General features: G+C 43.1%; 1 protein-coding gene across 5 annotated transcripts in view; it reads right to left on the reverse strand.

The window, feature by feature from the left end:
• Positions 1 to 17600, reverse strand: part of LOC111269997 (uncharacterized) — a 38283-nt gene extending 20683 nt beyond the window's left edge. For 2 of the 5 annotated variants that reach the window (XM_086972333.1, XM_086972332.1), the window contains exons 1-4: positions 17374 to 17600; positions 16989 to 17057; positions 16444 to 16661; positions 7305 to 7526 (exon numbers count right to left, since the gene is read on the reverse strand). In XM_086972333.1, the coding sequence (XP_086828459.1) occupies positions 16459 to 16661; positions 16989 to 17057; positions 17374 to 17425 (324 nt within the window). In that variant the 5' untranslated portion in view covers positions 17426 to 17600 and the 3' untranslated portion in view covers positions 7305 to 7526; positions 16444 to 16458. Of the gene's footprint in view, positions 1 to 7236; positions 7527 to 16443; positions 16662 to 16988; positions 17058 to 17373 lie in introns of all 5 variants that reach the window. The other 3 variants (XM_086972330.1, XM_086972331.1, XR_015314784.1) reach the window with 2 other exon arrangements.
• Between the last annotated feature and the right edge of the window lie 307 nt (positions 17601 to 17907).

Genomic DNA, 17907 nt, shown 5'->3' on the forward strand with positions numbered 1-17907 from the left:
CTAGAGACCAGACTTCGCCTTCCATCTCTTGCACTGAACCAAACGAAGTATTAGCGTGCCGCTTTTTCTTCCATCGTCAACAGCAGCGCCGAGAATCCACCAACGTAAGATGGTGGTAGTAGTCCCTTTATGCGGCTGTGATTTGTGACTCCACCCCTTCCAACAGCCGAGGCGCCCGTAACATCGAGGCTACTTGCAGTAACGCGGCGGAGGCCCGTTTTTCCTATCATGCTCTTTTTTCCCGTTTGTAAAGGGGAACGCAGAAGGCGATAGAGGACTTCCTAGCCTTCAACAATCCCCTGTCGACTCTTCCCCCGTCACATGGTCGCTACCCAGTGCGCGGACTCTTTCCGCCCCATGAGGCAACAGTGGCACCTCTGACGAATGACGCCAAAAAGTGAGCTGTACTGTGTTTCACCTCCGTCGGTGTTGGGGTAAGCACTTTTACTGGTGGTAAGCTTAGCACGAAGGTTGGCTGTACCGTTTCATACTGCCGTGTTGTTTGGGCCGAAAAGCCGAACCGGACTTACAGGAGACCAGTGCCGCTTCAACGCTGGTTGCCGTTAGCCCATACGGCATGCTGCTACTTTTGTGACGAATGGTAGATGTGTGAGCAAGCGAGAGATTGAAAAAGACGGGGAAAGAAACCGGGCGCGAACGATGTTTGTGCGTTAGGTGGTTTTTTGTGCCTGGTGATGTATGATGCGTTCTTCGCACTTCGTCGTTCACTGGGTTTACGTACCATCACGCAGCAGCAGCGGCGGCGGCGGCAACATTGTAAGCTGCTGTGAGTAACAGTCTAAGGTTCTGTGCTGCTAAGATTGATAGAGTGTGATCTCTGATCATGGGATGAAGCGTTACTAACCTATAAAATTTGGGACTTAGAAGTCCAACTTTGCGTGTATCTAAATGTGCGAGATGTCATAATTGGAAACGGCGACGGGGTGTGCCGGTCACGAAATTATAATATATATTAGTAATACATTAAATGTAATACTCATATGAATAAACACCCCGTATATAAGAGTGAAACTAGCGCTCGTTCCTGCCAACCAATGAGAAAGGTAAACCACTCCAACTGATGGCAGCGATGAGATAGTTGGCGATATGGGTAAAATCATGTAAGGATCGCCCCTTGGTCTAGCTAAGACAAAGCGATACGCTGAAAAGTTCGTCAAAGAACGAAGGTGATCAAAGTGATCACTAGATCAGGTCATACGGGTAAACTCTGAAAACTGTGAAATGGCTTAAGCTCAGTGCGATTAGCATAGGGAGTCGTCGCTACATTAACGCTGGGTTTTTGTGCTTACTAAGCAGTCTGTTAGAAAAGCTATATGTTGAGTTGACCGTGTTTTTAGGAAGCATTCGATGAAAAACCTTTTTCATTAATTTTCGAACATTGGCGAAGGTCACCTCCTATGCTGATTTAGTTCAAGCGGCGCAACACTATACACCTAGTCTAGCACCCCATAGTATGTGGGCATTATCTGGCTCAACAACGAAAATGCTACTCAAACCATCAATCACCTCGGCAGCTCGGTTATGACGAACCCTTACAACAACGCGGAATTTGCGGCGCATCAGCTGGCGAACCCAACACTAAACGATATAAATCGCTTTGGCCTAACAAAATACGACCTGGACTTTTGTGGGCCTTAGTATTCTCTAGCTATCATTAAGGTGGTTCAAGTACACAGAAAACTATTCGCCGCTAGAGATCCTTTCGCTAAAGCAAATACGCAGCTGTGATGCGTGCCAAGAGCAGTTCCCTTTTACTTCATCGAAAATAGATCTGCGAATCCTCCGCTGAAGGAAAAAGCCCGATTAGGCAAAGGAAGCAACCAGGATCAGTACGAGTACCATAGCGACAATAGGACTTGCGTCAGCGTCGTCGGAGACCTCGGTGTTTGTTGCTGCGCGCCCATGCAGAGTCGCGTTTAAGGTCGGAAATAGTACGACCCGTACGCAGCTTCGGGAACCCTGTTCGGGAAAAAGTCTGGGTAGCGCAGCATCATGTTGGGCCTACCGGAAGCTATGGATACCTACCACAGCATGAGAGCACCTCGTCCAATAAGCGTGGCCGACTCGCTGTAAAATGCTCGCTCTAGCCAGGCAATGACAGAAATCTGAATGCAATGCGTTAATTGGATGCCTTATTTATAAGACATCCAATTAATGCAATCGAGCATATAATCTAAAAACCAGTCCACCTATAAAAACTCAATACCTAACCTATTTATTTAAAACGAAGGGACAGTGTATCAGCTAACATATATAGAGCCCGTCGTGGATAATATCTGGCAATCCCAGTGATGCATTGCCAGGTGCGCTTGGCCGCGGACAGGTGCGCTCGGCTTTAAACTGCTCCACGATCATCATGTCTAGAGGTAAACAAATAAGCGAATGTTATTCTAAACGATGCCTATGTAAAGTACGTAAGAATGACGGTACCCGACCAAACTTCCATACGTGTGTTCGGTTATAGAATGAGCCTAGGAGAATTTATTGACCAGAGATATATTGTACCCTTAAATATGCAAGCTTGATTGGCACCTCCACTACCAGCATACGAAGACGCCTTAACCACCAGAGAGGGTCAAATATGGGGAAATGCGCTTATTGAAAGAAAGCACTAGAGCGTCCTCAAGAACCTCAGCGGACGACCCAAGCCAACCGCTGCATGGGAAGCTGCTCATAATTACGGCATATATTTCGCAGACAGGCGGCTGTGGGAAAGGGTTGAAGTTTGACAGGGGGTAGGGAACAGCATAAGCGAAGTAAAGTGTCTTTTCTCTCGAGGCGTTTTTTCCTACAATCGCTTACCCATCTAGCATCTAGGATGCCGCCGACCAGAACGGCTACTTCTGTATTATCGCCATTGCTACCAGCAATAGAGCAGACGCCAGAGCGTTTCTGTCCTAACGACCCGTCATGGACCTATAACTCGCACCCTTCAACCAACAGACCCTTGACCTCGTTAGCTGCCACGGCCTCTTGCTAGTTTTGGTCCTAATGGAGACGCTTTGGTATATAATAACGACCATCATGATCGAAATAATAGTGATGAGAAAGAAGTGTGATATAGCTAATGCGGATGAGTCAACATTTCCCTGGTCACCGTTGGTTCTTAGCTATGCCGAGGTTAGCAAATAATTGAGCGCAAAACAGCAAACCTTTGTTTGATATTGGCCCTTAACCTCGTACTCATTGTAAACACACCAGTGGTGCTGTGAACAAAAATGCGGCAAGGCCACTTTAGCCTTAAGTCTTTTGTCCTACTGGCCTTACAAACGATTCGTAAATATTCCCTACAACAAGTTGGTCCTGCACATTTAAAACGCGCCAGATAATTAAAACATTTTTTTTAAAAAGTAATTTTTGTAAACATCATGGAATTGATTCGTCAACGAAGATACGCAAGAAAATACGTGGTGCACGTTGCTTGAATAACTGACATTCAAAAATGATTATACGCTGAACGTATCGGAGCATACTAGACCGCGAATATCATTAGCTAACTACAAAAAAACATGTTTGTATATATAAATCACACTCCAATAAAGATTGGCAGAAGATGCTTAAATACATGTGTTGTGTTTCACGTTCAGTTGATCATCATTGATCAGACGGCTGGTGTCCAGTACGGACCTAAGTGTTGATTAGCCGTTTCGCACCTTAACCGCCTTACGTGTTCTAAGTTTCGTGAAGCATCACGAAGATCGACATAAGCTGTTTTTACTCAAGACTCCTTGACAATTAACTGATAATAACAAAAATAATAACAAGCTTTAAAAGTTGACCAAAACGGCGCTGTCGCATAGGTTTCTGTAAATTAATTTTACACGTCTGGCGAATAGGTTCTTTCTAATTATACTTAAGCCAAAGCAACAAGCTGACTAAACCCGCTACCAGCTATCCAGTTCGCGCAATGGCCCGGCGATGAATCGCGGCCACCGGAACTAGCCCCGGAAAGGATTCAACGTTTCCGGCCAAGTTTCCGGTCGCTTTCAGCAGCCAGTATGATCACGATCGTACCTGGTGTGGTAACAAAACGTGCATGGCTCTAATGGCATGCCTTCTTCCGTGTGCGTGGCTTGCTAAATACGACATTGTAAATATGCAAACAAAACAAGCCTGTCATAGCTAAAAGCGGATCGTAATTAACTGAGAATAAATTGGCGCTTAGGCGTGGCGAGTGAAGATGGCCTATGTATGTAAATAAAGCAATGCTTACAAGTAGGAACGCCACTGCTGGAAACCGTCCGCTGGAGTAGAATACTTTGGGCTTTTCTATTGATTACCAACTCTCGCTGATATCGCACTTGAATTTTTCCATCAACTATTGAGATTTCTCTAATAGTAATATTCAAAAATCCTTGGAATTACTACTCTGTTTACTGTATGCTAATATATACTCTATAATACTAAGCACCTATTAAAGCCAGCTCTGAACAGCCATTTAGCGTAATCTACTAGTACCCAGTGTGCTACTAATGTCGAATTTGGAGGCACTCATACACTTAATATAGAAACGGTGAATATCCATCTACCGGCCAGAGATAGACTTCGGGACTGACGCCGCGTGCTGGGGAGGCTTTGAGCTGGAAGCTGTTCCCTCTCAAAGGTATGTAGAAGTTGTTAATGGGCGAAACGAGGACTGAATCCTTAATGCGCTCTAACACCGTGCCCCCATTCTAACATCACTGGCACTAGCAGGACTGAAATGGTTATTCCGCGTCAGCTACAGGAACACCAACGCATCAGCAAGGTCGTAAAATCATTAAGATGCTTTTTATCTTAAGTATGTGGTCGCTACTGGTAGCCGGTAGTGTCCAAAGAAGTACACGGACGACAAGGTCTCTTTACGAAGCTGAGAAGCTATGAACTTTCAAGTAGAAAGCAGAAAGTTTTCGTTTAGCTATAATCATAACGGCCCCGCCATTGTCATCTGCAAGTTAAATTTAGAACAAGTAAATGGTGGAAAGCATATGGTTTCAGGTGTTATCATTCTTCTTGAGGTCGGGCGGAAGCCACGAGCGTAGAGTGATTTCAATTCATTAAAAAAAATTTATAATAGCAGAGGTACAACGCAGCATCGGACTGCACTGCTTTTGCTAAGACGGAATTTAAACGGAACGTGAAAAGGGTAGTGTTGATTATGTCAAATTTTGCTTACATAAACATACCAGATTAATAGTCAAATCTGCCATTTAAGCAAGGCAGTGGATACTTAATGCGGTCAATTGGCTTGACGAGTAATTAAACATGAAAATGCTCATAGGAATCGCTTAAGCCCGAGTGAAAAAATAATCTTTGACAATATTTTAAGTGAAATAATCGTTTTCTTTTAAAGTATAAGAAAATATTAATGGAAGACACACAGAGATATATCGAGGACCGTGTAGGTCACAATTTTTATGATGCTTCGGTTAAGAAAAATGCAGAACTTCTAATCTCTATGGCTAGACAATGACTAATGCTAATATTCTAATCTAGTATTCCTTTGCCATGTGCCATGGGAACGTCACGTTCGCCCACCCGTTTATATATCTGTATATAATACGCGACTAGTAATGGTTTCGATATCCGCTGTTATGGACAACAAATAAGGGAGGAATTGTATTTTATGATTACTGTCCCATCTGTTCCGGAGCTTAAGATAAATCCCTGTCGGTTACAAGCGTATGGCTTGCTTCCAACATAACATCAGTAAGCCTTGAACATTAGCTAGCCAAGAACAAATCCCACATTAACCGGATCGACGACGAACCGGCAAAAGCAACCCATGCCGTAGGTAGAAAGATACGAATCCATACTGCTTCGTTCCCTTTTCACTTCAGCCTGCCAACCGCAATTCGATAGATGTCGATGAGCCCGCATTATCGTGTCCTGTATGAACACGACAAATGACGATAGCTTTAGGCCTGAACCGAGCCCATTTTCGTGACATGCTGTATTTTTTCTCTTATTAAAGTTCGAACTACCGGCAACAGTGAAACTGGGATCCAGTGCTTTGCTTTATGTACTATTGATTTTCAACGGAATTCCCATAGAACAAATATTACGTATTCATACTTAGACTACATGCTCGATCGCCATATATGCGTCACCTAAACTAAGAGGTTACTCTGAAATCCGGAAGCTTTTTTTCCAGAAGAAATTTTTCGCTCGTAAGTGATGAAAGATGGGTCAGAGTATTGAGTATAAACTTATAGACTACCCAAATGCTGACAAGTTATCGTGGTAAACGATTGACTCCATATTCATTCACATTCAAGGATTAATGCGATACGCACCACAATTAAAGCTTCCGACATGAACGATGCGGGTTCTCAACTACATACATGGCACGTAGTCACAGTATCGCTAACTGTTGGCAAATAAATATCGTTATACTTAAGAATAAGAGCTAACCCGCATAACTTAAACTTGTGAAGTAGAGGTTCTAGTTTGTCAACTGTTGCAAACTACATTATATACCCATAATACCTAGATTGTAATCTGTGTATCTGTTTTCATGCCTAAACAAATCAAATGGTTAATCATGTTTCTGAACCCATGCAGTTCCCATGAAGAATCCATGAGAGGATTTGACCTGGCTTATTAATCGTAGAGATTAACCAAATCCATTTGCTATGAAGCTTATGACTGAGCAGATGCCCATTTTCCGTCTTTAATATCAGCGCGTCATTTGTATCTGAATGTATGCTAATATTGTTTGTATATAATATAATGAATGTATGCTTAATTTGTTTGCTATACGTATAAAACTAATATACAGAAACTTGTGCAACAGCGCCATTTCGATCAGTACTAAGTTACTTTCATTATTATTAGTTATTTCTTGTAAAATCTCGACAAATAATTACTGTCAATATGAAATCTAACCTATATTAACAGCAAATTATTTTTAGTATCACATACGATAACGAGAGTTAATTGGCCTTTCCGATATCCAAAAAAAAAAGTTCTAGTTGAATTTATTCTGTCTTCTTATTTTAATAGAAATAAAAAAGTTAGAAAAAAATTAGCCAGTCCATTTTTTGTCGATCAGCCTAATAGCTTCGACTGAAAAACGCGCATAGAAGGTGAGCAGTGCTCATGATAGGGGCACTTGCGCCATCAACTGTTTATCTTTCAGTAATTTGTATATACCGAATAAACATACTCTGTAACGTTCGGTGGGTATTTAAGGCTCTGCGAAGAGTACATTCAGAAGCAAAGGTTCTCACTCACCGCTACCTGAATTGTGCCTACTCGGTGGGCATCAATATTAATTAAAGGTCTCAGGGGAGACCGCGTACCACGGGTGTGCCAGAAGACCGCACTGAGAGAGGTGTCAACTCCGATGGAGATATCCAAATTAGTTGTCGTCGCACACGATGCGACTGAAGTGGACTCGACGGCGATCCAGCATAAGGACCGTCCTGACGCAAACATTTTTCCTATTTTGATAGTATGTGGGCCATCTAGTAGTGGTTTTGAAGGTTTATTGATCGCGTACATCTAGAAGACCCACGGGATACCTGAAAAGAAGGGCAAACAGGGAGGGGTAAGATAAAAGGGGGGAGAACAAACATTGGATGTCGACCGTTAGACGCCAAATTCTGACGGTGGTTTGTTAATATTATCATTTTCTGTGTTTTGTGACTCGAGCGTGCTTAGGTTTGTTTAATTATCGTGTAAATATGTAATAGCGTGACCGGGCTGTTCAAAGTGGTAGTTCTAGGTACTGGTTTCTCAAACTCCATCGCTAGAAGACTAATATTTCAAACTAACTTGAGTCAGTAATACAAAACGTGTCTGAGTATGCATGGTTAGATAGGTTTTACCTTAGCACACAGACCTTGGCTAAACGTTTTATCGATAAATTAACACGGAAAACAAATCACATATACACAGCTGTCTGCGAGTGCTTCTCGGAAAAAGTACATAAACAACAATATTCATTTTGCTAATTAATATTTTTTTTAGAAGTGACGATGCTATGAGCTACGCAAAGCATACGAAGTAATCAAATATTCTGGATTGAAAATCGACATGCTGCGACCTGGCCGACAAAGGTGTCTCTCCTCTTCTAGGCCTTTTCGTCGCTCAGCCTACAGACGTCTAGCAAGCGCCCTTGAGTTTAACATAGAATCGTAGCATCGGCCCAAAAAGCTTCATGGCTGCAGCCGAACAGGACAACACGAGAGTGAAAACTGCCTAAAAACTTCTCATCGTGCAACGGCACATTCCGCCGGTTTTTGATGGCCTTCAGTGTCGATTACCGTTATGTTTTCGGACTGCAGACCTTGTACGCACCGCCAGTACAAATACTTTGAGCTTGCAATGAGTTTTTTTTTCGGAGAATTTGGGACAAAAGAACTGCCACTGACCGTACAAGAAACGCGGTTGAAGCTTTTATCTACAAAACTCCAGCAGGGTTGTACACCATTACTTCGTTACCCGCCCAACTGTCGAGCAAACGGAAGGCCTGAGTTTGATATTACGGTAAATTTGTTTGTCGCTCAATAATATAACGTTAGACGTACGCTTACTGTTTCTTAGGAACCAAAAAAAAATGTTATTAAAAAAGGAATTAATGCTTTAATCGTGGTGAGTGGAGTAGATATGGTCGTCCGTAGACAACTGTTTACATATGCTAGAAATTCTGTTCTGAAAAACTAAAAATCTGTTTTTGTTTATATACAGCTTTTGAAACAACTCCCAGAGGAAAATCCCAAGTTCACATGTTCCACCTTGGGCGTATGTGTCATACTATGGAAATCGCTTACGAGACCATTACATCTCACCGGCTAATAAGGATCTTATTAAGTCTATTGTTCGTTATGTGCTGTATTAGTCCTTTAACAAACCTTTAATACTAAGCGTGAGGTTTAGATAAAAGCAAATAAATAGAACAGCTCCAAACGAAGTAGTATTGTTAGTAACTAACCTATATGCAAACGTGGAAATCTCGTATTAGGCACCTTAAATCGTCGAAGATGCACACGGGAATGACAGAAGAATTTCTGGAGTCCTTTCTGAGAGAGATCTCTAAGCAAGACAACTTATTCCGAAAGGCACTTGGACGCCGTCCAGCGAATCCCCCAACTTATTAGCTTTCTAGCGTACCTACATATGATTTACGTTGTATAATGGTTTTGTTGTTTGCATAAAATCATCTCAATGGCGGTCTTCTACACTTTCTTACATTTACTGATTTCGAATTTGTCAGAAACAATGGTCTTCTTAGCTTTACACAAGAATAACTTATTCTTCTTATGGTTATCCAAACTGTCTCTCCAGCTGTCAAATCGGATGTGTTCGTATTTGCTTAGACCAGTTTAGTCGATGCCATAATATCCATACATATAAACATAGCCTAAATCGATCAGTCGCCTTGCGTAGGGGTTGCTCTGACCGTTGCAAAGACACCTCGCAAATCTTGTTTGTGCTAGCTTTGCGCCGGATAGAAGATCCGTGACGCCTCAATATCGTTGGCTTTATTCAGCCATAGCAAGAGGCAACAGTGACAGCGGAAAACGAGGTGGAGGTAGACGTCGCCTTCAGTGCCGGGGGCTATTTGCTGCTGTTTCCTTCCTACCGCCTAAACACTGTTGTTTATAGGGAAGAAGTGGGCTGCGAAACGCCGTACGCATAAGCCGACGAATGCCATACGAACTAAGCGGCCTTAACAGGCATCAGTAGCTTACAATGGTGGACCATGACGACGACGATCATGACAGGTTGCTCGTCTTTCTGCTTTAATATCGTCGTTATCTGTAATCGTCTCCTATACTATATATATAGTAGATACCTCCTATAGAAATATCATTTTTCTAACGCCTTTAGCTACTATTATTTTGTGAGCAAATCCTTCCAATCACCTCTTTGGTATAGCAAGACTAAAGTGGGTTTTATTGCGTTAGGCAACATGGCTTCCTCAAACAGACCCATTAAACGGCTGAATCACGACAGTCGCAACCATATACCACAATAATCATTTGTTAACGCTTCGTTTAGTTCGTTTAGTAATGACTGGATATTCATGGTTAGTAAGACAACGATCTCACAGACATACGCACTAGCCAACTTGCCCACGTCGTCCGCGGTAGCAGTGTTCCTGTATGTAAATTGTGGTTAAGTGGTATATGTTCCTGAATGCAATCTGAGTATGTCGAGCAGGAAACAAGATTATCGCTGTATTCATCATATTTCAAATTTTTACTGAAGGCATGTCAACGCCCAGATTCGAACCTAGAACATTTCCATCCCACTTCACTTAGCCGGCAAACACGTTAGCAATGCAGCATCGTGGGGACATAGATAACCAATAAAATGCATCATAGCAAATGACAAGGCTCGCTCTAGCTCTCTACTTAGGCCAGTCTGTAAGGTGGCCATAGAAAAAAAAGTCAATTTTTTCATCTATAAATGCCTGTGCATAGACTGGTATATATGTACTCTGCAGATATATCCACATTAGAATCTCAGAGACGCGATCGTTGGCGCGGAAAATCTGAGTACAGCTTTCACTCACAGTGGCGCGTCCTGAATTCTTTCGTTTTCCGCCCCTTCCCTCGTTTGCGTTCCCGTTTCGCCTTTGCTGTTTTGCGAAAAGAAGGAGAGCCTCTTCTCTTTGAAGACGACGGTTGTAGCGGGCTTCGATGGGCGATATGTTGATGATGGCGATATCTATCGTCATTCCTCCTGAGAATTCAAAAATTCCGCGCCAAAGCTACAGTCGCGGTCGCCTGGGGCCGAGAAACCTTGGGACTTCCATAGTGAACCGTTTGGAGCTGCTGCTAGCTGGCTGAAGGGGGTTAAGGAGATTCGTTTTTACGAATGAGCGAGGCGGGATATCCTCTTTTCGGGGTAGGGAAGGCTACCTAAATCAGGTGGGAAGCCGGGGGTCGAAATCAGAGGGTTTGAGCAGCACTCTTCGTCCCGGAAGAAGAGGAGCAAAAGGAGCATATGCGTTCGCCGCCACCGGTTCTAGCAGAAGCCGAAAAAAGAACGCACCAGGGATAATATGCAAATATTTTCCGTGTCCAAGTCGCGACCGACCTGGTTTGCCTTGAAGTATTTCGTTGAGAAGATGGCTCACTGGGGCAGGCCAAAGAAAGCCGTACCGGCATTGCCGACACACGAAAACTCAGCTTGAAAGATTCGATTATGCTCGGATACGCGAAGAGAGAAGGGAGAAAGAGGTGAGGAGAGAAATAGAGACATACAGACGTTTGTACAGTGAAAGAATCAAATAAATTCAATTCAATTCAAAGGCCAGTCACACGCAGCTAACCCGAATGGCAGATGAGTTACAATTCTGTGAGACCTCTCAGCGGCTTAAGCTAGCGTCGATCGGGTTATTATGAATGCTAATTCACCATCCACTTAGGTTTCACACACACTGGGAATAGGAGAACCTAGATGGGGGAGCTGAACACCACCGAAATAGGGTAATAATGTTGCTCGCAATGAGAGAGGAGCATTAAAGCGGTAAATGGTGATAATTGAGGTAGACATCTTTGTTTCATCATATGTAATCCAGGACAAAAAAAATGGCGTAGCGTACGGCTGTACGGTATGCGTTTTTCCAGCAGGGGATCATGTAAGTTGTTCGCGGGCCGGCACACCATCTTTACTGTACTCGTTTTCCCATCTCAAATTGTTAATAATAATGTCTAATTATTCATGTTGATTCAGTGTTCCCATGAAGGAGTAATGTTATGAATGCTACAGCATTACTAGCAGCAGGCTGCAGTAACTTATCTACTGACCAATTGTCTCCTTGTGCTACCAGTCTTGTTCGAATTGCCCTCCTATAATACGTGGTGCGGGGAGCGTTTGTGTTTTGTCTCAATTTTTCCAGACGTGTAACTTCCTTCGTTCGAATGGTTAGTCCCTGTTGCTTTCTGGCCGAACATAAGGGAAGACATGTCACGAAGACCATCTGCTCTTCATGGCCAGCTAGGCCGATGCCCTGCTCCCGCTGCCTCATCGGGCTTCAGACACGTTCACACACTGCTCAGCCCTATGAGGTCTGCGTTCCCAGTTGACCGGAAACCTGAGGACCGGCAGAGGACGGAGTCAGACGTCTGAACAAATGTCCGCCTCAGACTTTTTACCTCCTCGGAGCTTTGCCTTAAAATCTCCTTCGCCCTTGGATTACGTCTAGGGCTGCGCTTCGAATGCGCCTCTCGATGAGCAGCGTAGAAGCGGACAGTGCTGTTGGTCCAGTTACTTCCGAGCCCTGCGGCCCGACGAAAACGGACAGTTGTGCGACTCCTAACGAGCTGTGATCACCTCGATGTTTTTAGGAAAGACACCAAAAGAACACCGAGGTTCCACCGAGAGAAAGGTTGGTCGTCAGCCTAGTCGCTCAGTACAAAAAGAAACCGAGGAAGAGCCAATAGTTGTTGAAAGCGTGCAGAAAGGTCGCTAGTAGTGATAGTCATGGCCGCGAAGAAGGCCTACGCGGAGGCGAGACGAAGCGAAGATCCCTTGAGCGTGCCGGACGACCAAAGCGGAGCCGTCATCACGTCTGGACGACGTGTTGAATGAACTCCACACATTTGTCCTAGCGGTAGATGTGCGTGGAAAAAGACTCCCAAGTTAAAACGAGACGGAGGCTGGCTGAGCCGCGAACCGGCATAAACGTCTTGTTCCAAGAAACCTCCCCTCTGGAGCTTGGCGGAACTACAAAGGCCGTTTTTAAATTTTAGACAGAAAAAGCACATACACGCGAGGTGGGACCGGTTCTTGGATGTGCGAGTGTAATATAGTATTGAGACACTTGATAGCCGAGCTAAAGAAGCGGCAAAAAGGCTATTGGAATGGAAACAAACAATATCTAATCTAGAGCTTTTTCTTCCAACCAGAAATAATACCTGTAACATGAACAGCCGCTGTCGGCTAATTATTTCAAGGACTAAGTTGCATGCTATTAACAACAAGGCAAAAATAATTAAAACTGACCTAACCACGCAAGTTTTGCATAGAAGGACTCGCTAGATAACGCATGTAAACCCTGTTTTTGAATTCTGCATTGAAAACCTGCTTCTTCGAAATTTCACCTCGTAATATTTAATCATTTAGTAATCTAAGCATAATGTTTAAATTACTAAATGACACGGTCGCGAATCTAAATGTACCACGACTGGGTCTTCTTCAAGGAATAGGATTTTCCTAAATAAGGACAAACACCAAATGGTGGCCGGGGATCTTCGTTACCCAAAGAATTATCAATACTTAAGCAGACCACACACATCTGTTCTGTTATCAATTCTAATATATATATATATATATATACTCTGCATACTGGTAACGCTATTATATAGCATTACAGCAAGATTCCTTTGGAAATCGCTTACGTCTCATTACGCCTCATCTTGCTCGTAGCAGCAGGAACATGCCTTCAAAAGCATTCAGCTGTATAAGCTGCATAGGCTTTCTGATAAGTGATGCCCGCGACGTTGGATAGAGCACGCTGTTTGCCGTTTAATCGACACATCCGTATCTCGTCCCTATCTTTTGCTTTCCACCTTTCGTGTGCCAAGCACCTCATTCTTTACTCTATTCGCTTAAGATTTACTCTATAGCCCCGTGTTACTGCAACTCTCGAGCATTGTGAGGCCTGAAGACCCTGACCACAAAGACAGGAGGTCTGCATACACCCCACTTACACACTCCACGCATCAGTGTTACCACCCCACCCCATCTAATCCCCTGGCTTCCGGCACTAAGAGCACAGAGGCAACTCTTCGTCTATTCCCTTATTCTTAGGCCGAATTAATGGTAACTTCGATAAGACTATAGCCGACGAAAAGGCATGAGTAGGAGCAGAGGCGAGGATGGCTAGCGAACCCCAGGGATACCTATTATAGAAGCTCTAGTGGGCCTAGATATACCCACAAGATCTCATTCCTTCTCAATTACCATTGACTAGAACAAAATCTAGTCACCCTGTTAGCTCTCGGTCTTAGTCATTCACCCCTTTTGTTCGGCAAAGATAGCGAGAAAAAATGAACCATTGTCAACAGAATCCTCCGCCGGGTACACGTTTTTCATTACGAACTCCAGTCAGGTCGCTCGCATTTGCATTTACGCTTACTGAGAGTGAAACTATGCGATGACAGAATGGTATAAGTTCAGTATTTGCGCGATTGTCTGCTTTGAATATAAAATGTACCCTTGCATTTCATTTATAAAATAATATATTCTTTATTATAGGATGTCATACAAAAAATTTGATCTGATTTACAGAAGGATCAGTAAGGCAGAACTTTACGTGGGCATGCATCGCAGCATAATAATGCCTAAACTCGTTTGAGCGAGGAGAAGTGTTTACACTAGTAGATTCCCTTGAAATTTCGTTCTCTAGCTGGGCCGATTTCTGAGGATTTGTTAGCTACGGTCGCACAGATTTGAAGGAAACCCACTAATATTCTATATTGGTCAATAAGACTTATTACTTATAGTATTCGTACCTTCTATATCCCCAATGGAAATAACTGAATACATCTTGTTGCCAGTACCGAAATACGAGCTTGTTGGAAATTTATCTAATTATTTAATTAAATAAAATGGGTATCTACTTTCATACGATTTTTGCCGTATTTACTCATCGGCGAAAGCTCGCTATCTAAATTATTCCTAGCCCCATGATTCTTCGTTGTTTTCAAATAGAAGACCTTTGTTCTTTATACAAAATTAGTAAGCGTTACTCGAGCAAAAGAATCGGGGCTTATTATTCAGTAATAATAATAATAATAATTGTTTTTACAGTTTGCAGTGTATGTGCACTGTATTCTAGTATACTGTGGCTGGAGTACGGCACAGATTAGCTGGGCACCTAAATATACTTCGATTTACCCTCAATAATTTTGCCAAATTTTACTTTTAGATGCTGCGGAAACGCACCATTCTGCTTCATAAACCCAATTAGAGTTACACTGATATAATACAGTTGCAATAATACAATAGAACAAAAAAAAAAAAACTATTAAAGCACTCCGGCTAACTTGGCTGATTATCACAGTCAATAAAGCTACACTGATTTCGTCAACTGTGTTACTCTTGTGTCTAGACGCGCCTTACGACTGCGCGGTATAATGTGACTACAGTACAAAGTATATTCGCTCTTTCAATCAACGCGGTATCAAAGTTAACAAACCGGGCCTGCTCAGATAGCTTTACTCAGGTTTGCTTGTACGGACTTCCCTTAAATATGCATAGAACCACACGGCTCGGCAGTCACTTCCATAAATCTAGTTTTAAAAAACGCCTTACAAAAGGCTGTACGGCAATGGCATTAAGGCGTGGATTTCAAACGCAATCAGTATTCGCTGCAGTCTGAACCTCGAAATAAATATCCGCGTCACAGAGAGATGCAATTGAGCGCCCCCAACTTGCCGGTCAAAATGAGAAAGCTAAGGAGCTCACCGAAGGCTCAGGTTCCTAGAGATCTCTTACGAGCCTTGAGAATAAGTATCCTATCACAGGCCTAGTCTGAAGTGGCAGGCGATGAGAGTTCTCCAGTCCCTTAGTGGCTGAAGTAGCGTGGGTGCTAACGTCGCCGTGCGCGCATGACTTCGCATGACTGTATCTTCTGGCTTGTGAGCAGGCACTAAGGCTACGGTAGCGCTAGCGCATCGGCAATAATACTGGTAATGGTCTTAGGACACCAACAGGGATAATATAAGCAGAGTAATAGGGTAGCGAATGAGCAATTAAGTTTACTGGAAGAAATGATGACCGATAGGCAAAGCCACAGGCTGAATGCAAATCAACGGTGCGGGTCGAGATCTTCCTGAATCACTTATGAAGCAGGACTGCATTTAGTTCAACTATGAAGTCCCGTGGTCGCTAACGATGACGACAACGACGAGAAGCCGTAGCTTGCAGCTGAGACGCGCTCCGATATTTCGATACTGAACTGTCTCTCGGCAAAACGAGCGGACGAATGCCAAGCGACACGCTTTGAGCAGAGGCGAGGTTATGAAGCACACAGAAGGCATCAAATCTACGAGCGATATGGACTACAGCGTAGAGACTAATCACCTGACTGATGCAAGTAGTGAAGCAGGGAAGTTCGATTTGAGGTTAAGGAACTGTCTCCCTGAGAAACCGGTGCGAATGGAACTGAAATAGTTGAAGGACTGAAGAGAGAACAAGGTCCGTCAAAATCTTCTGCCTGTATTAGCAGGAATAGGAACAGCAACGTTTTAAAAACGTTGACAAACTCGCTGTGCTGGGCGCCACGTGAACTTTTTGCAAGAAACCATATTACAGGTCTAAGGGCGATGAGCGACGGCGGCAATATATAAGCATATAATTTCCTCCTTCAACACAGTGACCATAGTTAGACCTAAATGTATGGCAAGTGTAATAAATTGTAAATATGTGAGAATTTGTTTTTATAGCTGCGCGCTAACGTTCGTGATAATAATTCCTTACTTCGTTCAGGCTGATTCACTGAAGAGTACAACAATTTTTTTTTTTGGCAGTCATTGGACCGTTTCCATGATTCCTGTTTACAGCCGTTACCAGCGTTTCAGCTTTATCGGCAATCTTCGAGATGTTTTGTAATTTGGGTGAAGCTTTCTTTTCCGGTGAGGCACACACCTTTTCCGAGCTTAAAATGTCTAGCGGCCCAGTGTTCCACTGGACTTGAACTGCGCAAAAAACAAATACGACTGGTATGTAATAGTAATCAATACTGTTTATTTCTGTAACACAGCAACACGCCAGCTCCGCGTCTTCTATCTCCATCAACGATAAAGTCAAACTGATCTTTGTAAAATGCAGTATCTTCGCTTAGCGATGGAAATTAACGCACATGTAAAGAATATGAATAGGGTAAATGTAATAAAAAGATGTCAGTAGTTGTCAAGTGGCCAAGTGGAAACTATGGAGAGGCGGGCCGAGTTCAAGAGAAAACACTATACCAGTAGTGTTTCTATATAGAAACAAATGCATCTGCCTGTCGTGATTAAACTTACCGGCGCCTTCATCGGTAGAAGGGTCGCCCAGTGTTACCGGTTGTTTCATCACTAAGCTGGCTGAAGAAACTTCGAATACGAAAATAATAGAAAATACGATCAGTTAGCCTCAAAATCATTACCCGAATACAGACGTCCGTATGTATTATAGCTAATTTACTCGGCTGCATCTTAGATCCGTTTCGTTAAAGTGTATCATTAGAATATCGAGATCGAGGAGTTACAGCTCGCACTTTAGTTAAATTAAAATTCGACGTTAACAGAGCTTGGCGTAGCATTGCTTGTGGTTTCCCAGTACCGTTTCAACGATCCGCTAGCATAAATACAAAAAGATTTTCTGATCATCATCAATAACTGAAGTCCTGAAGGATAGCTGAATACTTGCCCATCGGTGAAATGGCGTTGATGTTTAACCGAGCAGAGCCATTCGATACCATTCGTGATCTCTCATCGACGCAGCCACAACGCAATGTATACGCCACAATTTCGTCCGAATCACTGCTACTCACAAGGATCAGAACAGAATAATATGTATATTTAACATTGTTGTTTTTCTACGAAGTAGTCGAAAACATGTCGGCGGTCAGGGAGGCGATATGATGCTACGTGGCATCGAACGTAGACGACGACTGCTGGTCTAAACATTCAATGCCACCAGGGGCTACTCAGCAGACCGTTGTTCGACGACTTTCCATTACTCAAGCATTGGAAAACTTCTTAATATATACAAGGTAAAAGTAAATCAAGAAAAGGCCAAATCAACAATTAGGCTTTATAAAAAAAAGACTTGATTTTTTTCGTGGATACGATGATTTGCAAGTTCCTCATATTTAGAATTACGGTACGTTAATTAGTTCTATCGATAGGAACAACTTCACCGGTCTCGATTTTGTAGTGGAGCACTGATGTTGATGAAATT

Source organism: Varroa jacobsoni, unplaced genomic scaffold (genome assembly GCF_002532875.2).
Source record: "Varroa jacobsoni isolate VJ856 unplaced genomic scaffold, vjacob_1.0 scaffold_1428, whole genome shotgun sequence".
Classification (NCBI taxonomy): domain Eukaryota; kingdom Metazoa; phylum Arthropoda; class Arachnida; order Mesostigmata; family Varroidae; genus Varroa; species Varroa jacobsoni.